Consider the following 27349-nt stretch of genomic DNA (forward strand, 5'->3'; position numbering starts at 1 on the left):
CTCTCACCAACTGGCTGTTCCAGCTGTCTCCTCCAAATGTGGAGGCTACCTACAAACGCTGACATGGAACAATATCTTGCCAGCTGATTTCCCAGTGATTTCAACATAACATTCGTTGCAGACCCCTCTTGTCTGTGGATATTACCAAGGTTACCAAATATAAATACTATTAATCTACGTACATTTATAGCCAAGTTTAAGAGCCAACACCAGAGGCTGAGAGTTCAGTGCTTTAGTGAGGAGGCTGTCCTCTGGAATCAAAAGAAGAGCCTACATCAAAAACAGACACAGCTCTGCTCTCCTCAACAACAACAACATCTAGATAGTTAGCAGACACACTGCAGAATATGTAACTAATATAATTATTGCAAAGGCTGAACATGGCAGATATCACACAGGGATACTTCTCACAGTAGACATTAGGATAATTGATCCATCCTTAAAAGATCCACAACCACATTATGCTTTCCTAGGTACAAACCATTGTATGCATGGCAGCCAAATATGTGATAGGGATTCCGTAACTTGTTCATGACCAAGCTGCAAAAAGTAAGGTAGCTGAGAAACCAGATAGATTGAATAGTAGGACCTCAACAGTAGGACCTGCAATCCTGCTTTAACAGTGAGTCATAATATTTCTAAATTGCAGTACGGTTATATACATAATGTGATACAGAGTGTAAACCAGTCTACACAGACACCAGACCTGTGTCAATTCCTTTATTTTAGATTCAAATACTTTTGTAAACTTATTGAGCTTGTCATGTCTACTGGAACAGGAAAGCATTTGAATCTCGAAGAATGACGTAATTGACCCAGGTCTGACAGACATACACCGGCTCCTTCCCTCACCTCCATCTCTTTGGGGGCCTCTCTCAGTAGCTCCAGGCTGGGGGGAGATGGGGTCGGGGTCAGAGTTTGGGGAAGAGTCTGGTCGGGCTCCTCTTGGGCACTGACGCCATCATTGACAGAGGCTTGATGGGAGCTTGGTCCACCTCCCGACGCTGACCAATCACGAGGGGTCACCACGGCCTCCTCTCTCTCTGGCACACTCTCCTCCTCTGTCACCCGTGGCTCCTCCTCTCTCTCCTTACATGGCTCCTTCACTTTCTCCTGGTATGGCTCATCCCACAGGGTGGTCCCCCGTGAGGATCTCCCCTGGGTCCCCCATCTCCTGGGCTTCACCGAGAAGTCATCGAAGCGAATTTCCTCATTCTCAAGAACTCTCACAGCCTCCTCTTCTTTACTTTTACTCTCTCTTTCCATCATGTCTCTCCTCCTCTTGTCCTCCAACTCCTTCTCCACCCTTTCTTTTTCTCTCTTCTCTTCCAGCTCTCGCTCCACCCTTTCTTTTTCTCTCATTTCTGCCAACTCCCTCCTCACCCTTTCTTTTTCTCTCTTCTCCTCCAACTCTCTCTCCACCCTTTCTTTTTCTCTAATTTCTGCCAACTCCCTCCTCAACCTTTCTTTTTCTCTCTTCTCCTCCAACATCCTCTCCATCCTTTCTTTTTCTCTCATCTCTTCTAACTCTTTCTCCAGCCTTTCTTTTTCTCTCCTCACCTCCAACTCCCGCTCTACCCTTTCTCTTTCGCTCCTCTCCTCCAACATCCTCTCCATCCTCTCTTTTTCTTTCTTCTCCTCCACCTCCTTCTCCATCCTTTCTCGCTCTCTCTTCTTCTCCAACTCCCGCTCCACCCTTTCTCTCTCTCTCCTCTCCTCCAACATCCTCTCCATCCTCTCTTTTTCTTTCTTCTCCTCCACCTCCTTCTCCATCCTTTCTCTCTCTCTCCTCTCCTCTAACTCCCGCTCCACCCTTTCTCTCTCTCTCCTCTCCTCCAACTCCCTCTCCACCCTTTCTCTTTCTCTCCTCTCCTCCAACATCCTCTCCATCCTTTCTTTTTCTTTCTTCTCCTCCACCTCCTTCTCCATCCTTTCTCTCTCTCTCCTCTCCTCCAACTCCTGCTCCACCCTTTCTCTCTGTCTCCTCTCCTCCAACTCCCTCTCAACCCTTTCTCTCTCTCTCCTCTCCTCCAACATCCTCTCTTTTTCTTTTGTCTCCTCCACCTCCTTCTCTAATCTCTCTTTTTCTCTGATCTCTTCTAATTCCCTTTTTACCCTTTCTTGTTTTCTCTTCTCCTCCATCTCCTTCTCAACCCTTTCATTCTCTCTCCTCTCCTCCAACTCCTGCTCCACCCTTTCTCTCTGTCTCCTCTCCTCCAACTCCCTCTCAACCCTTTCTCTCTCTCTCCTCTCCTCCAACATCCTCTCTTTTTCTTTTGTCTCCTCCACCTCCTTCTCTAATCTCTCTTTTTCTCTGATCTCTTCTAATTCCCTTTTTACCCTTTCTTGTTTTCTCTTCTCCTCCATCTCCTTCTCGACCCTTTCATTCTCTCTCCTCTCCTCCAACTCTCTCTCTACCCTTTCTTTTTCTCTGTTCTCTAATTCCCTCTTCACCCTTTCTTTTTCCATCTCGTCCTCTGTCTCCTTCTCCAACCTCTCTTTTTCTCTCATCTCTTCAAACTCCCTCTTCACCCTTTCTCGTTTCCTCTTCTCCTCCATCTCCGTCTCCACCCTTTCATTCTCTCTCCTCTCCTCCGACTCTCTCTCTACCCTTTCTTTTTCTCTGTTCTCTAATTCCCTCTTCACCCTTTCTTTTTCCATCTCGTCCTCCGTCTCCTTCTCCAACCTCTCTTTTTCTCTCATCTCTTCAAACTCCCTCTTCACCCTTTCTCGTTTCCTCTTCTCCTCCATCTCCTTCTCCACCCTTTCATTCTCTCTCCTCACCTCCATCTCTCTCTCTATTCTTTCCTTTACATTTTTCACCTTTATCTCATTCCCCGTCTTTTCTTTCTCTTTCCCCTCCTCCATCTCTGTCTCCACCCACACCTTTTCCCTCCTCTTTTCAAACTTCCTCTCCAACCTCTCTTCCTCCTCCTTCTTCTTCTCCCTTTCTCTCGCCATCCTTTCTTCTATTTCCCGTTTCACTTGTTCAACCCGCTCCGTCTCCTTCAGGGCAGTGGGTATAAGCGTGTCCTCATTGGTCTGAGCTTTGGTGGGTGTGGCTTTCTCCACAGGAGCACTCTCTGTAGCCGGCGGTATGGGGGCGGAGCCTGGGCTACTCACCCCTCCTTCTCCCTCCCTGGGGGAGGAGCTCCTCACCTCCTCTCCTCTATCCCCTACACTGCCTCTCTCCACCTCAGATTGTACTTCCCGGTCAGGCTCCCCTTCCTCAATGTCCTCCTTTTCCTTCGGCTGTTCATGGACACTTGACACGGAGTCCTTCGGATTGCAGGTGAAAAGAAAAAGAAAAAGACAGTTTTTCTTATCATTATTATTATTCTTTTTTTAACCTTTCTCTCTCAAATAGCCCTTTTCCAGCACAGCAATGGCCTGGGTAAATTTGGGAGGGTACACAAAATCATACTTTTTAAACATTGATACAGCTACAGCTTTTTGGTGATGCTACACCTAATACCACACTGCCTTTGGAGGCTACCAGCCACAGCCAGCACTGGGGCAGCCTGGATTCTACACTAGATCATGTATCCACACACAGTGCCTTAACATGATGAGTCAGTCAAGCAGATCTCTGCTCTAAATGTAAGTTTAAAAACTCTTAATGCAGTTTTGAATATTTTGTGCAAACTTACCTTCCCATGAGCCTCTACAGTCTCCTCTGGATGTCCCCTAGTTTCCTCTTTCTCCAAAGCCCTGGGACTGCTTGGCAAGGCAGGCTCCTTTTCCACTGCAAAACTGGGACCCAAATGAGAGGGGGAAAAAGCTTGTATTCATACACATTACCATGTACACAAACACAGCTCCTGTATACAGCAAGACAGCTCCTGCATGCAAGTGCAGCACCTGTTGGCACAGGTCCCATTTTCCCAGAGCTGCACTTCACACAAAACCCCTCCTGTTTACACAAGTTTAACTACACAATTTTGGTAGAATTGAAACAATTATTTAAATTTCCAGCGAACCTCAATTGATCAAGAAAATGACAAAAACCAGTATACACAGTCCCCTCCCCTCTCATACACACAGAAATACCCCCACATAAAACAGACTTTACAAAGACCTTTGTCAAAGTTCTCAAGGGCCTTAGTCAAGGACAACAGAATGCTGATGTCACTTAATTCACAATGGTTTGGATTCTGCCAATTACCATACGTCACTACAAGCAGAAAGGATACCGGGAAATCATTTTAAAAACAACCAACAGTAAGTCAAGGACCTTCAAGCACTTTAGATAGATAGATAGATAGAAACTTTATTGTCTACAATGTGAAAACATATCTTTGGCTTCACCACAAGCAACAAGGATTACAAACATTTTAGATGTCATTTTCTTTCATTTTTAGATGTTTATTTCTCATCATCACTTTCTAGAAAGCATGGGAACTCCAAGCTATGATACAGATAACTTCTAAAAATTCAGAGGCAGAACTCAAGTGGCGGGTCTTACCATTTCCTGAAGTCTTGGGACAGTGGGCGGGGCTTGAAGGCTGGTTTCAGACTCTGGTTTTGAGTGGGCGGAGTCTCGGCCATCAGAGCTTTGATCCTCTGCTTCACGCCCATGGGCACCACCTCCTCTGCGATTGGCTGCACCGCCGGCTGAGGCTCCGCCTCCGGGGGAGGGGCCCTGGCACTAGCGGAGCCGGAAGAGTCAAACAGCTGACTGATCCGTTTTTTGATACTGCCTCCTCTGATCTCCTCCTCCTTCTCCTTCACCATCTCCTTCTCCTTCTCTTTCTCCATCTCCTCTTTCTCCGTCTCCTTCTCTTTCTCTGTCTCCTTCTTCTTCTCCTTCTCCTCCTTCTCCTTCTTTTTCTGGAATGTTTCCTCCGTAGCCACCAGGCAGCCCTTCTCTTCGGGGGGCGACGCCTCTGCCGCCCCCTTCTCCGCCTTCGCCGACGACACGAACGCCCGGCGGGGGAGCTCCGGTCGGCCTGTGGACTCGAACTTGGAGGTGAGGTCAGCAGAGAGGGGGCGCCTGCCCCAGCTGGGTACAAAATTGGGCCTGGCAGGCTCAGTGGAGGTCAGGCGGGGGGCTGAGCCTACGGGGGCTGTGGTCTCAGGGCCCTGCTTGTCTTGCGTCACCTGGTGGGGTACATCCACAGAGGCCACACCTTCTGCCCCATTCTCCTCCTGCTGTGGTCGGGTGGGGCTTTGGGGCAGGGTGGCTTTGGGGGTGACTACTGGGTCTGCTTCGGGGATTCTGGTGATGTCTGTTTTGGAGGTGATGGACTGGGTGCTGGGTTGTTCAGATTTGGAGGTGTCGGGTGCATTTGGTTTGGGAGTGCTTTCATTAACCTGTTTTAAAGCACTGACCAGATCTGTTTTGGGGGTGCTGGCCTGCTCTGGTTTCGGTTTTACGGGAGGAACTTCTTTAGAATCCTTTTCAAGTTTGGTTGGGGCAGTGATAGCGGTGCCAGCAGGATCTAGTTCACGGGTGCTAGCAGGATCCGGTGTGGGGGTGCTGGCCAGATCTGGTTTTGGGCTGCTAGCAGAATCCAGCTCAGGGGTTACAGAAGGTTCCGGTTTGGGGGTGCTAACAGGAACTGGACTGGCAGGGCCGGGAGAATCTGTTTTTGGGGTACCGGGTGGGTCAGTTCCAGGCGCGGGTGGCAGCTTGGGGGCAGAGGGGGACGGCTGCGTGGTTTGGAGGGCGGGCCTAGCGGTGCGCTTGGGGGCGGAAATGGAGCGGATGGAGGCGTTTCTCTGGACGATGAAGGGTTTGGCAGTGAGACGAGGTTTGGGCGGGGGAGCGGGTTTGGAGGGGTCGCAGGCCAGGATGAGGGGACCCTCGGTGGCCTGGGGGGGTTCCACGAGGACGCGGTTGCTGGAGTCGGCCAGGGGGCCGAGGTGCACACGCCCCCCCGAAACACCGCCAACACCAACCTCCCCCATCTTCACCTGGGCAGACATCTCCCTATCCTCACGGACACCCTGCAGGAGAGAGGGAGGAGGAAAGAGAGGAGGGAATAGTTAGTCAGAGGGAGAAGTGAAAGTTGAATAGTAAAGTGTGTCGTTTTTGGGTGCGTAAAACAAAGGCTTCAGTCAGTGAGTATCAGGTTTAGTCATTGAGACACAGGGAAGTACAGTATTGGCTAACTGTCACTTGATCATCCAAACCATCAGTTTAACTTTCTGGAATTCCACATGAAACTGGACCCAGAGGAAATGTACGTGGACACGATAAGAACATCGACGTGATTCGACTCCAGGACCTTCTTACTGTGAAGTGCTATCTACTGAACCAGTGTGCTGCCAGTTAGTACTAAATCTGTGCAACTTTACCAAAGCAAGCACATACCTTTACTGATTTCCTCACCCCAAACTAAAAGCACATCCAGACCACATCACCCCAAACTAAAAGCACATCCTGACTACACACACGCGCGCACACACACACACACACACACACACACACACACTGCAGTTGAGAAGCTGTGTGATGTAATCGCACCTGTAGGTGAGTCAAAGCAAAAACACAGCGGTCTCCTGGGAAAGGTGATTCCTGACAGAGTCAACGCTGTTTGGGTTTGGCACATTTCTGCCACCAAAGTGCCTCGAAAACATGACTCACTCCAGACTGCCCATGGGACACAGGAAGTGAGGTCTGGGGTAAACATCGCAATCGCTGATGAACACGGCTCAGGGAACAAAAACCAAAACATTTTCATGGAACAAGAACAAAAATGAAATCACACTCAATTTTTCAGGAGAGAAAACAGTACTATACTGTAGATTAAGCAGGGTTAATAACATTATATTGTGTTCCAGATTTCTTTGTTCCTCCAGGCAAACCCCAGGCTCCAGTCTGTGCCCTTGGGCACTGTAACTGGAAACTTCACTAGGGAGAATCGCTTTAGAAACTATAAGATATGCCTTTCCGCAGCCAAAGCCTCTCCCCTATCTTGCCAATCGGGCCCAGGAAGTATCTCCACCAAAGTAATTTTCCCATTATTCACAATTTACTATTTTTCTAATTGTGTTAAATATGAGAGATGAGAGTAAAAAGTTATTTTCAGTAGAGTAGAGCTACTTTTTGTGTGTGTTTACATCAAGGAATTAACGTCACTGTTACCACTGCCAGTAGATGCTACTCTGTCAAACTTAAACTTAAATAATACAAAAACAATAGTCGGCAAAGTTTTTGTAGCCTACATGAATATAGTTAAGCCAACTTTATTCCGTATATACTGTAACAGAGCATTACAAAAAGGAAATAACGTAGGGGTATCAAATTCGGTATCGCTAAAGGGAATCTAGAAATATGCGTAGTTCCTTCATGTTCCTTCCAGAAAAGGGAAATAAAAACATACAAAATCCGAAATTATATGAAATTGAAATAGTTCACTAAATGACTAGCAACAATAAGGTTGATAGAGAGGGCCTCAGCTTCAGGCCCGCTGTGTCCACAGAAAGCACTAATAATAATAATAATAATAATAATAATAATAATAATAATAATAATAATTATAATAATTATAAGTAGTAATTATAAGTTAATTTTGGGCTTGTTTACTGTTGCTACAATCTAAACTTCTTTGTTTAGATGCCACTGAACGCTGGAATACAAACATTATCCGTCCATATGGCCTTTTAGTTTACCCACTAGTTTAATACATTGTTGTTTAATTTTAATAAATAAAATTGAATTGATACCTTTTCTTGCAAAATTGAAACATCATTCATTCCTTATCCCTGCTCACATTTGGACAAATCGGACACACATCTCGACTGCTTGTGTTATGATGATCACTGAGTCGTGAACACAGGAGGAATTGGAAGTTGGAAGGAAATATTGACTGTGGTGAGAAATTTGCAGGGCACAAATAAAGCCTTCTACGAAGGATCTGTGCTCCAATCCACACAGAACTGTTGCTTAGCAATGGCAAGTGTTCACATCAAAACATTCACCTGGTTGCCCTCCGAAGGTTTTCTAGTGCGAACAGGAGTGTCTATGGGTGTGGTACTTTTCAATGGGCATCCAAAGGGAAACAAGCCAGAACAACCGAGAACAAGCTCGAACCCATTTTGGCTCGGATGATTCCTTCTGATTTTTTGCCACATTCCTGACTGCATTCAGATGCTGCGCACTCTGGAGATGTTCGTAATACCATTTTCACCATCCTGCACCATTCCTGAGCCCCACCCGATTCGCTCCTCCAAGCCACAGGCAACGCGGTCGAAAAACACGTTTTTCATGTCGGTAACTTTCCACGGCACTTCAATGCTGGAGCACTCACCGGGCAGACTGCACATGCTCATAAGCGACCACGTCCCTTCCTGGCAACGCCAAATATGACTGCTGGGTTCTGCACAGCACACATACTACGCTGGGGAGGGCAGGGTCACAGCTGCAGTCATTATGCAGGGTGGGCGGGGTGAGAGCTGCTGTCATGGAAACAGCTAGATACAGCCCTGTGCATGATGTTATTATTGCGCAATGGGTTGCTAACCATTTAGCCATCCACAATAATTTATTTATTTAATCCATTTTTTTTTTTTTATTATAAAAATTTGATTAAAGCATTTTTTTCATGTACAAACAAACATTCAAAAGTCTAATTATTTTAAAGGAATTTGGAAGATACCGTTCATTTCTCCCATAGACCCTCTATATTTTGGATGCAGGGCGGGATCAGGGTTGCTGTCATTACGCAAGGCTGGGCGGGGTTAGAGCTGCTATCAATATGCATTACTATACCTTACATTGTATTTGGCAAGACACTTTTATCCAAGGCGACGTACAATAAGTTCACACTAAAGGTCGTGGGAACAACTGCAGAACACAGGTCAGATAAGGTACAATTCTCAAAGTATCAGTTACCCACAGCCATAAACATCAAGTCTAGGTCACACTCTACACGTAGGCTAAATCAGTAAAGTCATGCACATTTTCCACACTGAATGGTTTCAGGTCTTTAGACAAAATGTAATATTAGACAAAGGGAACCTGAGTAAACACAAAACACATTTTCAAACATCTGGCAGATGCTCTTACCCAGAGCGTCGCAGTGCAAAGTGCAAAGTGCATACACATAAGCAGGGACCAGTGTGTGGATGGATCATAGAGGGAAGTACCGATTAAAGTGGCAAAAATACAACAAAGATAAGGACTTGGGCCTCGTAGATTAATCTGACAATGGATTATATCTATAAAACTGTTCTTATAGAACACAATGCGAAGGTTACCCCTGTGAAAAAGTAATCGCCCCCCTTAAATTCAATAACTGGTTTCACCAGCTTTAGCAGCAATAATTGCAACCATATACTTCCTATAATTTGAGATTAATTAGATGTGGATTAGCCTTTGTGTTTTGGATTGTTGTCTTGTTACACAACCCAAATTCTCCTAAAGAATGTCCTGGTTCAGAGCAGAATTCACAGTTCCTGCAGTAATGAGAATTTGTCCAGGACCCGAGGCAGCAAAGCATCCACATAGCATCACACTAACATCACCGCACTATGATGTTCTTACTGTGAAATGCTGTATTTGCTTTATGCCAGAGTTAATGGGACCCATATTGTTCAAAAAGACTTTTGACTCATCTGTCCATATAACATTTTCCCAAAAGGCTTGCGGATCATCCAGGAGCAATTTTGCAATTGTGAGCTTTGCTGTTTCTCTTGGTTAGCAGTGGTTTCCACCTTGTTACTCTCTCAATAATCTTTTCCCAGTCTCTTTCTTATTTTAGAGCCATTAACTCTGATATAGCTGAAGCTAGACAGGCCTGCAGGTCTTTGGGTGTTCTTCTGAGATTGAGTGTGACTTCCTGGATTAGTTGTCACTGTGCCCCTGGAGGAATTTTGTCAGGCCAGCCACTCCTGGGAATATTCAGCAGTGTTCCAATTGTTCTCCATATGGAGATAATGGCTCTCACTGTAAATGGTAAATGGTTGGCATACATATAGCGCCTTTATCCAAAGCGCTGTACAATTGATGCTTCTCATTCACCCATTCATACACACACTCACACATCAACGGCGATTGGCTGCCATGCAAGGCACCAACCAGCTAGTCAGGAGCATTTGGGGGTTAGGTGTCTTGCTCAGGGACACTTCGGCACAGCCCGGGTGGGGGATCAAACCGGCAACCCTCCGACTGTCAGACGACTGCTCTTACTGCCTGAGCCATGTCGCCCCCACTGTGGTTCAGTGGAGTCCCAGAGCCTTAGAAATGGCTTTGTAACCATTTCCTTAATTGTATATTTCAACAATTTTCCTTTCCTCATCTCATCTAGATTATCCTTTGTCGGCATACTAAACCTATGAATTTGTCTGAATTAAGCATGTCCACAAAGAAAAGTGGGGTGAAATCCTCCACAGCAATGTGAAAGACAAAAATGAAATTACAGGAAGTATTCGATTGCATTTATTGCTGCTAAAGGATGTGCAACCAGTTTTTAAGATTAAGGGGGCAATTACATTTTTACAGGGGTGGTTTCAGTGTTTGATGGATTTGAGTTGAAATATTTTTTTTCATGAATGCGCTCTCATGCCTGTTTCTGTGAATACAGCACTCAGGCATCACACTACCCACATCGTTCACACTTATTTCTTTCTGTCGCTTCCCTGCCCATTTTCTCTTTCACTATCACTCTGGTTCTTTATGTGTGTGAGCGTGTGCGCACACAGGGACTGTATACACAGACACGCACACCCAAGAGTACATGCACACGCAAGCAGAGGAGCTGGTTGGATTGGCTTTGTTTTGATGGGCCTCACTGGTTAGGCCAGTTTAAGTTGAACGAAAGAGAGAACGAAAGAGAGAGAGAGAGAGACCTAAATTCCTCTCTCCACCGATACTACAGGGCGGTAGGTGAACAGTGAAACTACTGTCAATCATGTTACTGTGATCTCCAGAACAATTGCAGACAGCAGACCCATGTTACTAGAACATCCCAGAACTGAATAATTACCGACAACTATGCTACTACAACCTCCAAAAACAAAAGATTACTTAAAACAGGCACATGCCACTGTAACAAACAGAGCCTAATAATTCCCTGCAGCAGACCCATGTTACTATAGCTTCCAGACCTGAATAATTACCTACAGCAGATCTGGGTCAAATAGATATTTAACATACTTGCCCACTAGATGCTGGGCGGGTTCTCAGAAGAAATACATTTTGAATGTTAGTGGAAACAGTCGTTAAAATTGAACAAACTCAGGAACACTGTGTGTCTTGCTAGTTTCACTTATTTTTTCAGTCAACAGACCTTGGTTAGAGCACCAGTATACAAATATTGACATCTTAGTACCGTCAGTACCACTATCTGTATTTTCAGATACTGCATGCGCCTACATACACATACAGTATATGCTCATGCACACAGATACACCCCGCACGCACACAGAGACAGAGACAGAGACACACACACACACACTCACACACACACACACACACACACACACACACACACACAGGGTTGTTCATTCAGACCCACCCAGGTCCTGTCCACTGTGCTACCCTGCTGCAGGTAGATATCACACATGCTGGATTTCTAAAAACAGCCGCAAACATGCCCTGTACCACCCCACAGAAGCAGGGCTTGGGATTAATCATTAGCAGAGGGCCGTGGATGCGCCCCATGAAGACAGGGCCTAGTTACTGCTTTCACAGTACACCACAGTTTAAAAAGGCCACACTACTGAAACCACTGACTGTTCCCTTCATACTGTTCCCACGGTATCACGTTTGTATTTGATGATTATGATGATGATAATGATGATTAATATTATTATTATGACTACTAGAACAGGGAATCCCAATTCCCATTGGGCTCATTATGCCCCTTTCCCACTGTAGAGCTGAACCAGGCTGGCTCATTATACCCCTTTCCCACTGTAGAGCTGAACCAAGCTGGCTCATTATGCCCCTTTCCCACTGTAGAGCTGAACCAGGCTGGTTCATTATGCCCCTTTCCCACTGTAGAGCTGAACCAGGCTGGCTCATTATGCCCCTTTCCCACTGTAGAGCTGAACCAGGCTGGCTCATTATGCCCCTTTCCCACTGTAGAGCGGAACCAGGCTGGCTCATTATACCCCTTTCCCACTGTAGAGCTGAACCAGGCTGGCTCATTATGCCCCTTTCCCACTGTAGAGCTGAACCAGGCTGGCTCATTATACCCCTTTCCCACTGTAGAGCTGAACCAGGCTGGCTCATTATACCCCTTTCCCACTGTAGAGCTGAACCAAGCTGGCTCATTATGCCCCTTTCCCACTGTAGAGCTGAACCAGGCTGGTTCATTATGCCCCTTTCCCACTGTAGAGCTGAACCAGGCTGGCTCATTATGCCCCTTTCCCACTGTAGAGCTGAACCAGGCTGGCTCATTATGCCCCTTTCCCACTGTAGAGCGGAACCAGGCTGGCTCATTATACCCCTTTCCCACTGTAGAGCTGAACCAGGCTGGCTCATTATGCCCCTTTCCCACTGTAGAGCTGAACCAGGCTGGCTCATTATACCCCTTTCCCACTGTAGAGCTGAACCAGGCTGGCTCATTATACCCCTTTCCCACTGTAGAGCTGAACCAAGCTGGCTCATTATGCCCCTTTCCCACTGTAGAGCTGAACCAGGCTGGTTCATTATGCCCCTTTCCCACTGTAGAGCTGAACCAGGCTGGCTCATTATGCCCCTTTCCCACTGTAGAGCTGAACCAGGCTGGCTCATTATGCCCCTTTCCCACTGTAGAGCGGAACCAGGCTGGCTCATTATACCCCTTTCCCACTGTAGAGCTGAACCAGGCTGGCTCATTATGCCCCTTTCCCACTGTAGAGCTGAACCAGGCTGGCTCATTATACCCCTTTCCCACTGTAGAGCTGAACCAGGCTGGCTCATTATACCCCTTTCCCACTGTAGAGCTGAACCAAGCTGGCTCATTATGCCCCTTTCCCACTGTAGAGCTGAACCAGGCTGGTTCATTATGCCCCTTTCCCACTGTAGAGCTGAACCAGGCTGGCTCATTATGCCCCTTTCCCACTGTAGAGCTGAACCAGGCTGGCTCATTATGCCCCTTTCCCACTGTAGAGCGGAACCAGGCTGGCTCATTATACCCCTTTCCCACTGTAGAGCTGAACCAGGCTGGCTCATTATACCCCTTTCCCACTGTAGAGCTGAACCAGGCTGGCTCATTATACCCCTTTCCCACTGTAGAGCTGAACCAGGCTGGCTCATTATACCCCTTTCCCACTGTAGAGCTGAACCAGGCTGGCTCATTATACCCCTTTCCCACTGTAGAGCTGAACCAGGCCTGCTCATACCCCCTACTTCTATGTTGAACCAGGGAGAAGGGAGTCAAAGGGACACCACAGCCTGCATTTGCAGTCATCATGGTTACAAGCCAAGTGAATGGACCTGCATGGTGACTGATGTTGCATCAGTTGTCTCTAGTCGTCGGACAGAAGGAAATGGCACTGTGGCATTTTTCCAGCATTCCCCAGATCAAAGTTATCACATAAACCATCAAAACACACAGTGCAAATCTCCAGATCATAGTGTTTTTTCGCCTGAAACATTTATCAAATGTTTATTCTAACAGTACGTCAATAGCGGTCTGTGACAAAGATAACCGCCGATAGCCACGCAAGCCTTAGATTGAGGCCTGCACAGAAAACGCCACTAGCTGAATACTACTCTCAGCGCTAGCCCTAGCAGCATTCAACATTATGAATAATATACAGTATATATTTGAATAATTAGGGGGCCCTGGGCAGTTGCGAGGCCCTGAGCAGCCACTTATGTCACTTATTGGGTCCGATTTTTAAAACCTCAACGCAGAAATCAACTGCACATCCCCCCTGTTTCACTTCAGTTTGGAATGAATAATCGTATGTCAACGCTCACTACGGGACCTGGGCAATCGATGTGGGAGACTACGGCCATGCAGGTGCTATCCTCACCTGCCAGTCGAATGACTGAGTGCTGAAGAGCAATGAGAACGAACCCGATCTACATTGGCAATGCTGCTGTCAACTATTTATTGACACTGGCACAGTCGGGATTCAATCCCAGGACGTGGGGCCCATCCGTGCACTAGGATGAGAATGGTGCCTTATCTGGATGAGCTACCCAGGAACTCTCTTTGTTTGTCTTTTAAAAAGCTCTATGAATGTACATAGCGTATGAATTTTGATCATAGCAGAGTGTGGGTGTGGGTGTGTGTGTGTACAGGTGTGTTCAGGATGTGTATGTGTAATGAATATAGTAGCCACCTGCATGTCGTTGCTGTTCTACCTATGCGCTATTTGGAAAGACGTGGCTTCTGAAAGAAATGCTGAAACAGAAACACAGTTCTTATCATAATTGTATCACCGTTTACTTTGTCAAGGCTGGAAAGAAAATCCTCTATCCTTCAGAACCGTTCAGCTTCGGTTCACTGCAAACTGAATAATTCCAGTCTCGCTTTAACACATTCCAACACTTTATTTATTTCTTTGGGCAGAAATTAAGTTCATAATAACTCTAATTTGTCATTTAGCTGATGCTTTTATCCAGAGCGATTTATAGTAGATTAGACTAAGCAGTAGACAATCCTCCTTGGAGCAATGCTGTGCGGATCTTATCGGGGCTACACCGGGGCTTGAACCACCAACCTTCTGGGTCCCAGCCATGTACCTTAACCACTAGGCTACAGAATGCCCACTGTCAAAACTGGGAGTTCCTCCAAAGCTCTGCCACTATTGGATCTCACACACATTCTGAGTTCTCTCCCATGCAGTCTCTTTAAATGTTCATCAAGTGTACACTCAGTGACCACTTTATTAGGTAGACCTGTACACCAGCTGCAAATATTTAATCAGCTAATCATGTGGCAGCAACTAAATGCATACAAGCATGTAGATGTGGTCAAGAGGTTCAGCCTTTTTGTCAGAATGGGGAAGAAATATGATCTAAGTGACTTTGACCGTGGAATGATTGTTGATTGTGGATTTGAGTATATCAGAAACTGCTGATCTCCTGTGATTTTCACGCACACTAGTCTCAAGGGTTTGCAGAGAATGGTGCGCAAAAACCCCCCAGAAATGCATTGTTAACGAGAGAGGTCAGTGGAGATGGGCCAGACTGGTCGACGCTGACAGGAAGGTGACAGTAACACAAATAACCACACATTACAACAGTGGTCTGCAGAAGAACCGCCGACCTTGCGGGTCCCAGTGATAAAGTAGTCACTGAGTGTGTGTATATATATATCAGGGTCAGACATCTCCATGTCTGAAAGCCCCATTCTGAAGCAGAGTCTCTGTTCACTCACCCCGCTCGTTCCCAGGCTCGGTCATGAGTCACACACCGCCGCTCATGTGACAGACACACGCACACGCACACACACGCATGCACACACGCACACATACATACACACTAACATGCACACACACATACATATACACACACACAAACACACAAACATGTACACACACATACACACGCGCAAACACACACACACACACACACACACACAAACACATGTACACACACACACACGGACACGCACACACATGCACACACACACACACACGTACACACACACACAAACATGTACACACACATACACACGCGCAAACACACACACACACACACACACAAACACATGTACACACACACACACGGACACGCACACACATGCACACACACACACGTACACACACACACATACATACACACTAACATGCACACACACACATACATATACACACACACAAACACACAAACATGTACACACACATACACACGCGCAAACACACACACACACACACACGCGCACACACATGTACACACACACACACATATACATACACACTAACATGCACACACACACAAACGCACACACACACATGTACACACACACACACACACATACATACATACACACTAACATGCACACACACACACACACATACACATACATACACACACACACACACACACAAACACGCGCACACACGCGCACACAGGAGCGGCTTCCTTTCCTCACAGCGCAGTGCACCCCGCTCATCCCGCTCGCCGACAAGCAGCGCAACCGGTCAGACTGCACACACACACACACACACACACACACCAGCCAGGCAAGGAGCCACACGGTGGAGGGACACGCCCCCTCCCTCTGAACACTGAGCGTGCGTCTGACAGCCCCCTGTTTTGTGCGCCACACTAGCACGGGGGGGTCGGGTGTCGATGCGGACTGGGCCACGGGTTCCAATCCAGTGTGAATGATGCGGTAATCCGTATGACATGAACGTGCTTTACACTGTGCCAGAGTAAGTCTGTGTTACCGTTTGTTTGTGGGTAAGTCTGTGTTCTGTGTTACTGTTTGTTTATGAACGGCCCTTTGTATATCACTGTTACACTGTCTCACCCTTGTGCCTTGTCAGCACTCTGTTTCCCTGCCCAAGGATGGCAGACTTTCAAATATGTGCTGCAACACATGAAATAAAGCATGTTAAACATGGGGGGTGGGGGTGGGGATGGGGGGGGGTCTGCAGTGTTTGACAGGCTGCAACAATGTGACCCTGATCCCGCTACAGCTGTACAATGCCAGTGCGCGGCAGTGTCAGTGCTGAGTTGTGTCAGTGCTGAGTTGTCTCAGTGCGGGGCTGTGTCAGTGCTGAGTTGTGTCAGTGCGGGGCTGTGTCAGTGCTGAGTTGTGTCAGTGCTGAGTTGTGTCAGTGCTGAGTTGTGTCAGTGCTGAGTTGTGTCAGTGCGGGGTTGTGTCAGTGCGGGGCTGGGTTGCATCAGTGCTGGGTTGCATTAGTGCGCGTTGCATTAGTGCGGGATTGCGTCAGTGCTGGGTTGCGTCAGAGCTGGGCTGTGTCAGTGCTGGGTTGTAAATGGTAAATGGTTGGCATTTATATAGCGCCTTTATCCAAAGCGCTGTACAATTGATGCTTCTCATTCACCCATTCATACACACACTCTCACGCCCACGGCGATTGACTGCCATGCAAGGCATTAACCAGCTCGTCAGGAGCATTTGGGGGTTAGGTGTCTTGCTCAGGGACACTTCGACACAGCCTGGGCGGGGGATCGAACCGGCAACCCTCCGACTGCCAGACGACTGCTCGTACTGCCTGAGCCATGTCGCCCTTTGTTGTGTCAGTGCTGGGTTGCGTCAGTGCTGGCCTGGGTCGGGGCTGTGTCAGTGCTGGGCTGTGTCAGTGTTGGGCTGCATCAGTGCTGGGTTGTGTCAGAGCTGGGCTGGGTTGAGTCAGAGCTGGGTCAGAGCAGGGCTGTGTCAGTGCTGGGCTGTGTCAGTGTAGGGCTGTGTCAGTACGGGGCTGTGTCAGTGCGGGGCTGGGTCGGGGCTGTGTCAGTGCTGGGCTGTGTCTGTAAGGGGTCGTGTCAGTGCTGGGCTGTGTCAGTGATGGGCTGGGTCAGTGTTGGGCTGCATCAGTGCTGGGCTGCGTGGGGGCTGTGTCAGTGCTGGGCTGGGTCGGGGCTGTGTCAGTGCTGGGCTGTGTCAGTACGGGGCTGTGTCAGTGCCAGTGCTGGGCTGGGTCAGGGCTGTGTCAGTGCGGAGCTGTGTCTGTACGGGGCTGTGTCAGTTCTGGGCTGTGTCAGTGCTGGGCTGGGTCTGTATGGGACTGTGTCAGTGCTGAGCTGTGTCAGTGCGGAGCTGGGTCTGTACAGGGCTGTGTCAGTGCTGGGCTCTGTCAGTACGGAGCTATGTCAGTACGGGGCTGTGTCTGTGCGGGGCTGTGTCTGTGCAGGGCTGTCAGTGCCGGGCTGGGTCAGTGTTGGGTGGTGTCAGTGCTGGGCTGTGTCAGTACTGATCTACAGGGCTGCCTTGGCAGGGCAGTCTTGGCAGCCCAGGCACCCATATTTTACAGCGCCCTATCCTCAAAAATCTAGGAAAGAAATGCTTCTTAAAAGAGTCATTTAACTGGCTACAAACTTGATGCCTCTCCACAGGGGCTTTACAAACATCATGCCTGTACAGGGCTGCATCATTCCAGTTCATGGATGACCCCCCCCCCCCCCCTTTCTTAAGACAACTCAGTTACTCATGATTTAAAACAGCCTCCCCCTCAGACAAGTCCACCCTAAATTTTGGATGTTTTGCAGACAGTGGATCATCAGTCTTGGCAGTCAAACTGGATTTTTTTTCTCTCTATAATAACACAATAACAGGAAACAAACTTTAAATCACACTCTCCCCATTCAAACTGATTCAAACTGTGACTAGAGAGCAGGGAAAGTGCACTGGGCTGTTACTATAATCTTTTATGTTATCCATCTATGACTGATTCAGACAAATAAACATCAGTACAACCTTCAACACAGGACCAAATAGGGCACGGAGGCACCTATGAAAATGGCACACTTACTGGCATAATTATGTCTATATGTCATACCCACACACACACACACACACACACACACACACACACAGGGACTTTGACTTTCCTCAGATAACTCTGTGACAAAGCAGTTCCACACCCTTGTCACCACAAGCCACAGCCTTTTATTTAAGGCCAAAGATCTTTTTAGTCTCGCACGGGTCCTGCTCAAACACGTTCATGTCGAAATAGGCACGGTGCTGCCTGCTAAACTCAGCAGCGATAACAAGCCCAATAAACGAGTCTGCTTGCCAACTCTTAAAAATACTCTGCAGTGCACGATACCTGTTTATTTCGCATTGCCATTCGCAACAGCGCAATTATTACGCAGACGTAAATTAGAAATACGTAAAGCGGAAATGAATGTCATTTGTGTTAAATTAGTATTAGCGAAATGGTTATTTGGGTAGATTAAGTTAGCTAGCGAGTTACACAAGAGGTTTCGATATAGTCAACTTCAACAGACCACGCTACTGAAAAGCAAAAGTAAACAACACACAGCTAAGTTCTATTGTCATTGGTTAAGACAACATTTGTTAAAGACAGACCCCCATTCCCCACATATCAATACATTGTGTGAATATCTAAGGCTCGTTATTAGCTTGGATACCTTGTAGTCCCGAGCAGGTTTTCTTCCGTTGATAAGAGAAAGCTGTTGCCGTTTTTTCTCAACTTTTTGTTTCCGAACTGTATGAAGTATTGCACTCCTGCTTTAAAGACACATACCCCGACCAGGGTACTACTTGCCCACGCTCACCTGCACTGTGGCGTGAAACGCGAGTAGTCGTACAAGACGATTGCAACTCTACAAACTTGGCTCAAGCAGGACCACCCCACGAGTCTGTCAGAGAGAGGTCCCACCCACAGCCAACAGTGTGACAGTCGTATCATTAGCTACTTCCTACCCATCATTTTCAACTTCTTTGAGAGCTGATCGGGCGCTAAGGGGTGGAGTGGTCTCGTTACTTCCTGAAAGGCACCTTATTCCAATGCGGCGATGTTGCCTACTGGCGTTCCGTTCGAAGGGAGTGTTTGTTTTAAAAGTTAATGTTTTACTCTGACCGGAGTCTGATAAGGCTTGTATGGCCCTACTGATTTGTCATCGTAGCCCTGAGCACTGTTTGATTACAGCTTAATTTTCTTACTTGCTGTAGGCAACCCAACTGTAGTGGACTTAATGTAGTATTTTGTATCTTGATATCATATATGCATTCACTAGTCACTGACTCGGATATTTGGTTTGTTTTAATTTGTTTTATCTTGTCCTCTTGAGTCCCGACTGGATGCACGTACGTTGATCTCTGGACTATAGGTGTAGGCTACCTGTTCTGCTACGCGGGTTTCGCCAGTTACAGTATATGAAGAAACGTACAATTGTTTCCGAGTCGTTCTACCAGATCTTACCAGCTTCAGAAATATGACGTTATTTCTGAAGACCGACAAATATGTGCGTGCGCCGGTTCCCCCAGTTTGCAGTCAGAAAATTAACTAATTGCAGGCTACTTTTCACGAGTCATCAGTCCTGACCTGCAGATGGCTTTGCCTGACAAGCCGCAAAAATACGAGGTTTGAAATTGGAAATGGCTGAAGACAGATATTAGATTTGCGTTAAAAAGTAGAATAACGCTATAGTGCCATATTTTAATGCGTTTGTAGATTATTTAATTAAGGTAAAGAAGTAATATTTCTGATTTCTGATTAGAGTAATCGTAGAATAGTAAACTATTCGACAGGAATATGCTTCAATAAAACGTATACTCAGAGATACATGCACAGTGGATACATTTTTGTTCTTTAAGGACCACATTTACCAAGTGGTCCCTGAAGGGCACAATGTATGTTTTATTCATTAAAGATCCCCTCCAGACATGATTTAGGAGATATAAAAATACTTTTTAAATAATTGTTCTAATGTTTCTTCCACAAAAAAAAGTTACATTCATATTTCAGTTCATATTTCTTTAAATTACATCTACTCCTTGTCCCTCATTGAAAAATCCAGAATGCTATGCATATGCTAATATTTTTCATTTCAAAAATGTAACTGTTGGATGCAGTATGTCTCCTACTTCACTGAAAAGCCCATTCTCAGCATATGTAATCTGGCAGCTTCAAGTTTCCACATCGCACTTGATGAATGTGAAAACAGCCTTCTAGTGTCAAACTCTGCACATACTGTACATCATCAAACATTTCAACTTGTATGACGCACTCATTACATTTTTTTACATTAATGGCATTTGGCAGACGCTCTTATCCGGAGCGTACAGGACTTAGACTAAGCAGGAGACAATCCTCCCCTGGAGCAATGAAGGGTTAAGGGCCTTGCTCAGGGGCCCAACGGCTGTGCAGATCTTATTGTGGCTACACCGGGGATCGAACCACTGACCTTGCGGGTCCCAGTCATTCACCTTAACCACTACGCTACAGGCCGCCCACTCCTGCTTTAAAGAGACATCCCCCTATTAGGCTACTACTTGCACTGTACAGTGCACAGCGGGACCAAGTGTACCCTGAATGGCACAATAGAGTATTTTTTCATACCACCTTTGTAGCTTTTTTTCTAAGAGCCTGTGCGATTCCCAGGCTAGTATGAAGCACCTGGCATGCTACCTCATCCTATACTTGGCTGCTGCAAGGAAATTTGACAGGGTAGCAGAATGTGACACTGTACTGGATTAACAGGTTCTGTTAGAATTCTGCTAACAATCACTTGAGAGTTCAGTCAGGGAGAGATCAGAGAAAGCTACCGGGGGGGGGGGGTAGCTAGTAAAACCTGGAACACTTCCAAAGCTGGAACATGGACTGAAGTAAAAACAGCTGTTCCAGGTTTTACTCCAGCCTACTCGGTAATCCTACTTGGTCATATACCCCCCTCCCCCACATAACAATGTAGATGACACCATGTGAAACAGAGAAAACAGAAGGAAAACTGAGGCTCTAAGTGTAATCATAAACTCCATAATATGAGCTTCAATTAGTTCTCAGCGATAGACTAGTCTGAACCAATACAAAACTCTCTCCACAGCAAACAGTCTCCTCCCATTTTTGGTTCTATGAAACTTCAGAAACTCCCATTGTTGCAACTAGGCTTTAGATAGGCTAGCATCTGAGATGGAAATGTAAAAATACATATCAATGTCTGAAACAGGAGAGCTAGACATACAATGAAGAAGAAGCTATATAAGAGGATCGGATCAATCCTCTTCTGCAGTAAACATTAGCACTGTGAAAAAGGTTCATTTCGTACTTGAGGTCTCCCAAAATCTTTCCTGGATTAATTTTAGATTGAACTGTCCCTGTTAACGTTCAACCAATCATAGTGTACCTTTCGCATTCTTCACATCCGAAGTTCTGTTAATGGAAGAGTGGAATTGAGTGGAGAAGACATACACACAGCATCCTCTTGTTTTACCGTGGGGATTCTTTCTTAATTGTTGTTAGTGCGTGCATCTAATTGTAAGTATATTGTTATGTATGCTATACATGCATAAACGGAGATATGCCTATGTTATAAATTTAATTATGTTGTGGCTACACAGTGGAGCACTGCGGCTCGTAGTCCTAGTCATGTACCTTAACCACTACACTACAGGCCACCCCACCTTAGACCCTTCTCTGCCGTCTGTTCTTTTCCATTTCCGGGAACATTCCATCTCGGTAAGTAGTGACATCTGTGGCATGTTCCACGACCACTGCCTACACTACTAGAGCCAAAGTGTTGATGCAGCGTTTGTGGGAAAAGAAGAGGGAATGGGATGATCCACAACTTCCAAGAGATCTAGTTAGCTTATGGTCCGCATGGGAGAGCGAACTTGATGATGTCTTTCCCCAGGTGTTACTCCAGCCAGGAACTGGATCACCCAAGTAGAGTAAGAGACAATAATATTTTATGCCTCAAAGGAAGCCTACAGTCAAGTGGCTTATTTAAGAACTGACAAAGTGCCAAAGTGACTAGTAAGTGACAGAGTTACACGCCACTGCCAAATTCTACCTGCATTTGGTGGGTCGCAGGTGCTAATGTCATGTGCTGGTTGTCATAGAGAAGTGACGAGACATATTTATGCATGATTTATGAGTGAGACAGAAGCGTATCTATGCATGACTTATATAACTTTAATAACTGCATTCCTTATTGCAGAGAGTACAGGTTGGTGTCTGGTTGGGGCAGGAAACCTGACGTGTTTGGTCCAGGTTTGAATGCAGGTATCAGTGTTTATGATGGGGCACGGCAGGTGGCTGGCGGGACCCTTAAGTGGCCGGTTACTGGCAGAAGCGGCTGGGGAGGTGCTCGTTCTCTTCGTTGTAGCCAGCTCCAGCGAAACAGATGGCCGCCTGCCTGTCACACTCACAGATGAACTTCTCACAGGTGTCGTTCCTGTCTGAGAGCCGGAGAGGAAGAGCAGGGGAGAGATGAGAGGAGTTCAGTAGCGTGGGTCACTGCTCTGGTCTTGTGTGTATATGTTTGTGTGTTTGCGCTTGTGTGCGCATGATTACATACATACGTGTGTGAGTGTGCGTGCACATGAGGTGGTGTGCCTACATTCAGTACTGCATAAGTCTTAGGCACCCTAGACTTTATTATATATATGTTTATTTTTTGTGTGTGTTAGTATAAAAGAAAACATTTGAGATTTCCAAATATTCATTTTCACATTCATTTTACAGAGACATTTTTATATTTAATTTTAAAAAGTTACATATTACTGTAAGCAATTGATTACTTTTTACATAAAAACTTGATCAAGGCTGTCTGAGATCAGAAGCAAGGAGCCAACCAAAGTCTGCAGAGGAACTGTGGCACATTCTCCAACATGCTTGGAACAAGCTCCCTGCAGATTGTCTTATAGAACTGCAGGACAGCGTTGGCTATCTCAGAGAAATTATGCAGTCTGTGGTGGTCCCAAATGACTAAAATGTAATGTAAAATGTATAGTACGTTTAATTAAGACCTTTCTTTGAATTATTTTTTAAAGAATCTTATCTGTGCAGAATGTTATACAGGTGCTAAGACTTTTGCACAGTACTGTATGTGTGTGTGTGTATGTGTGTGTGTGTGTGTGTTTTGTGGGGACTTACCACTGCAGGTCACAGTCTTGTTACGTTTGTCACACTTGTATGAGTACATCTCAGTATAGGGGTTATCCAAGATGGGCCAGCACTCGTCCATTTGCATGGACTTATTGTAGCACATATCATGGACATAGCAGCACCTGTTTTAACAAATTCATGCACACAAAAGACATGCACAAATACACACAGACATACGGGACACAAATGCATATAATTCAGAATTAACAGATGATATTTGCTGTTATTGTGTTATGGTACAGATGGGTGACAAATTAAAGTAAAACCGAAATAAATGAGTGGAGAAATATAATGAAAGCAGATGCAGTTGCACTGCATGATAAAATTAAGCAATAAACATCATAGTGTGTACAGTGCAAGTTACTTAAAGGAATACACCAACATTTTGTGAAATATACCTTTTTTCCCAACTTGCCCAGACTTATACTTGGCGAGATGTTCGATTTCATTTTTGTTTTTGTGCATTCACTGACTCGGTTTCCATGTTAGCATAACGTGTTAGCTTAGCATAAAGACTTGAGTCCTATATGGGTCAGTAGCCTACCTCTTTCAAAGTGAGGAAATACAGCTTACAGCAACTCCAAATTATTTACACAAGGCATCATGTGTATTTTAAATACACGTAGGAAAAAACGTCTTTACATGTGTAAAAACGAGAGACGTAAGTCGGAAAAAAGGTATAATGTTGTTGTATTCCTTTAAGTGTTCTCAGCAAGGAAGATTTGTCAACTGTACGTCATAAGACGGAACCCAATATCTGAGATAAGACCCTCCCCTGCTTGCCCTCTGACCCTTGACCTCTGACCTGTCCAGGTCGTCCACAGGGGTGCCGGACCCGCCCTTGCCGCAGTAGCAGCCGTAGTCAATGTAGTCCAGAAGGGGCCAGCTGTCTGGCATGGTGCACACCAGCATCTCCCTGAACTGCCAAAGAGCACGTGGGGCTGGACTCGACAGCACTGGGACAGAGGGGGAGATAAAGTTAGGCCCGGGCAGATTAAAATTGACCAGATTTTTTATTTAGAGTTTTTTACAATCGTTTTCACACTTGTCTCAATGCCATGTCCACTTTTTCAAAACTCTTCACACAGTGTGCTTTTGAAACACACACCTGAGCACATCAGTTAACCTTTGGTGCAAAATGCACTTCAACCACCAAAACACTTAATATTTCACCCAAAAGTGACTCATGCTGCCATAACTATAGCATATGCTTTCTCCCATAAGACTACTTTGTCACTCAATTTTCAATGAACTACAAAACACAAACAACTTGGAGCATTGCTAAATACATATATTATGTGTTTCCCTTTCCTCTATTTTTGCATCCACAAATATTTCAAGCCAGGCAGCTCAAGAAACTTTTGATCTGTTGGTTTGCCTCTCACAATAGACGTCATGACTGAGTGTGGAAAATGTACAGTAAACTGTAAATGAATGAATGTTTTACAATATTGGAAACCCAGAATAACTATTTTTACTGTGTAATGTAAAACAATATATGATAAAGAAACAAATCACAAAAGCAACAGTATTCTTCAGAGGGTTTACAGTATTTTGATGTTTGTTCTCACAGTGAAATATACTGTAATTAGAAAAATACAATACAATCAATTACTCAAAATACATTACAATCAATAACAAATACATACCAAAAAGCAATATTTTCACTATATACACTAATTCGCACATATATTGTCTGCCTATGAGTATCAGAAGTCTACTGTTGGCCTGGCCCATCCATCCTGCCCTCTGCATTTGGCCATAGATCATTCCGACATCATTCCGAATGTTACCCAGCAGCCATTGCATCTAGAAGTGACATCTGTTCATGTGGGTGGTGGTCCTTAGCCTTCACATATACCTTCATAAACTTCATATTGGTACCTGAGTTCCTTGACACCCTCAGAGTTCTTGTCAAAGGGGACAGTGTACAACTGTTTCATCCTGATCTGATGTTTGTGTAGCACTCTTGAAATGGTTGTAGTGCTTACACTGTCAATGTTTGGAAATATGTTGTTGCCTGCGATTATGTTGTTGCATATTTCTCTTAGCCTGATGCTGTTGTTGACAATGACCATCCCAACTATTGTATCCTCCTGTTGAGGCGTAAACATTATTCCCCTTCCCCCTGTGTGACTGTGTGAGGTAACCGCTGGGTCCTGTAGTGAGTCAAAGACAAATGTGCACTGATACATCTGCTTTTTCTGGAGACTTCTCAAATCACAGTATATAATATATATATATATATATATATAATATAATATATAATATATATGTAATATACACATGATCCTCACTATTGAAGCCACTGTGGATCTAGGCAAGTTTGGTTGAACCCTCAACCTGCTTCCCTCAGGGATAGACCATGATTTGCCACATGATCAATGACCGTGGCTCTGATTTCATCAGACGCAACTGTTCTTGCTCTTCCACGACGTCTTCTTCCTCTACCTCTGGCTGCATCCATTTTCCCCACCAAGGCTAAAGAATGCAAATGCAAATCCAAAGGTGGCCCCTTTTGTATATGTGGTAACGGGGCACAAACAACAAACACCTGGGTAGGTTATTCACTGAAATGACAGCCCGGTATTTCAACAGTACATATACAGCAGTAATAGTGGAAAAATCTCTTCAGTGACAACTACATCTATATTTACCCTATATACATGCACATTTCAATGCAAGTATGATCACTTTTGTATAGATGGTAACAAGGCTGCAAACAAAAAAAAGGAATAAAGTGAATAAACTTTCTGCTCAAATCAGAATAATCTGTCTTTAGTATTTCAAGCATATAGTTTCATTTTTCTGCCAAAATGCAGCATATTTCCTTCCACAATGATCAGAATTTTATAGGGTTTTGAACTGAAAGTTAACTGTTTTGAACAGAGTATCTAAATGTCTGCAAAATTTGCTGTATTTGTACAAACTTTTGCTGGTAGTGAACACTGACAGAGAGGTATTCATGAATTTTGGAAGAAGTGGTGATTGAATGCCTGTAGTATAAAAGCAGTTTAGTTCACATAGTCTAATGATATGGTGAATGTGTTAAGTGTTTTGAAAAAGTGGACATGGTATTGAGACAAGTGTGAAAACGATTGTAAAAAACTGTAATGTATTACTTAAACCAATTAAGGTTGTATTTTTCTGTTCACATAAACCGCTTTAAATCCTTGGCAAATTAAAATAAATCTTGAGTCCGGCTGTCTGTGAACCAGAATGCCACTTAAAATGTAAACAAATTTTGATCATCATCAATCATCAGTTCGCATCCCATTTCAAAATGAACTGAAGTGGACGTTTTGGAACTCACCGGCGGAGAGCCCTGCAGCCAGGAGGAGCACTGTGTGGAGACCAGTCATGGTGATTGCAGTCAGTAGGCGAGTGGATGCACTGCTGGAACATGGTCAGCACTCCATTTATACCCCCTGGTTAACCTTGGGTAGGAACCTTCATGACAAGCACAGAGAACAAAGACACACACACACACACATGGAAAAGCCATGTGCACAAGTGCACAGAAACTCCCACGCCAGATCTCCATTTTACCCGCTCTGCCTGTCATGTACCTACCCCCATCCTTCCCACCCTCCAACATACACTTTCCCCTCTCGACATCTATGAGTGAAGTTTCTGTAACCCTGAAGATTACAGTAATGTGCAAAAGTTTTAGGCAGGTGTGAAAAAGTAAGAATGCTTTCAAATATAGAAATGTTAATAGTTTATCTTCATCAATTAACAAAATGCATTGAGTGAGTGAGTGAACAGAAGATAAATTTAAATCAAATCAATATTTGGTGTGACCACCCTTTGCCTTCAAACCAGCATCAATTCTTCTAGGTACATTTGCACAAAGTCAGGGAATTTGTAGGCATATAGTCAGGTGTGTGATTAACCAATTATACCAAACAGG

The 27349-nt window shown here is 45.3% G+C and overlaps 2 protein-coding genes across 2 annotated transcripts in view; both read right to left on the minus strand.

The window, feature by feature from the left end:
- tnks1bp1 (tankyrase 1 binding protein 1) overlaps window positions 1–19565 on the minus strand; it is a 29493-nt gene extending 9928 nt beyond the window's left edge. The window contains exons 1-4 of the mRNA XM_061263766.1: window positions 18956–19565; window positions 4466–5949; window positions 3651–3753; window positions 853–3279 (exon numbers count right to left, since the gene is read on the minus strand). Coding sequence (XP_061119750.1) covers window positions 853–3279; window positions 3651–3753; window positions 4466–5928 — 3993 coding nt within the window. The 5' untranslated portion in view covers window positions 5929–5949; window positions 18956–19565. The remainder of the gene's footprint in view (window positions 1–852; window positions 3280–3650; window positions 3754–4465; window positions 5950–18955) is intronic.
- A 3043-nt stretch (window positions 19566–22608) lies between these two features.
- LOC133141544 (phospholipase A2-like) lies at window positions 22609–26798 on the minus strand. Its single transcript, XM_061262113.1, has 4 exons — window positions 26750–26798; window positions 24242–24392; window positions 23425–23558; window positions 22609–22727 (listed from the first exon to the last, which is right to left on the minus strand). Exons 1-4 carry the CDS (start codon window positions 26796–26798, stop codon window positions 22609–22611), a joined length of 453 nt encoding a protein of 150 aa, XP_061118097.1.
- Between the last annotated feature and the right edge of the window lie 551 nt (window positions 26799–27349).

This window comes from Conger conger, chromosome 12 (assembly GCF_963514075.1).
Source record: "Conger conger chromosome 12, fConCon1.1, whole genome shotgun sequence".
In the NCBI taxonomy this organism is placed as follows: domain Eukaryota; kingdom Metazoa; phylum Chordata; class Actinopteri; order Anguilliformes; family Congridae; genus Conger; species Conger conger.

What these genes read in the sequence shown, in the direction of transcription:
- LOC133141544 (XM_061262113.1), bottom strand. Translation starts at nt 26,798, where the DNA reads ATGACTGGTCTCCACACAGTGCTCCTCCTGGCTGCAGGGCTCTCCGCC. An exon ending in CCTGTGGACGACCTGGACAG is followed by an intron (nt 23,559 to 24,241) that starts GTCAGAGGTCAA and finishes TTGTTAAAACAG; the next exon opens with GTGCTGCTATGTCCATGATA. An exon ending in CAAGACTGTGACCTGCAGTG is followed by an intron (nt 22,728 to 23,424) that starts GTAAGTCCCCAC and finishes TCCGGCTCTCAG; the next exon opens with ACAGGAACGACACCTGTGAG.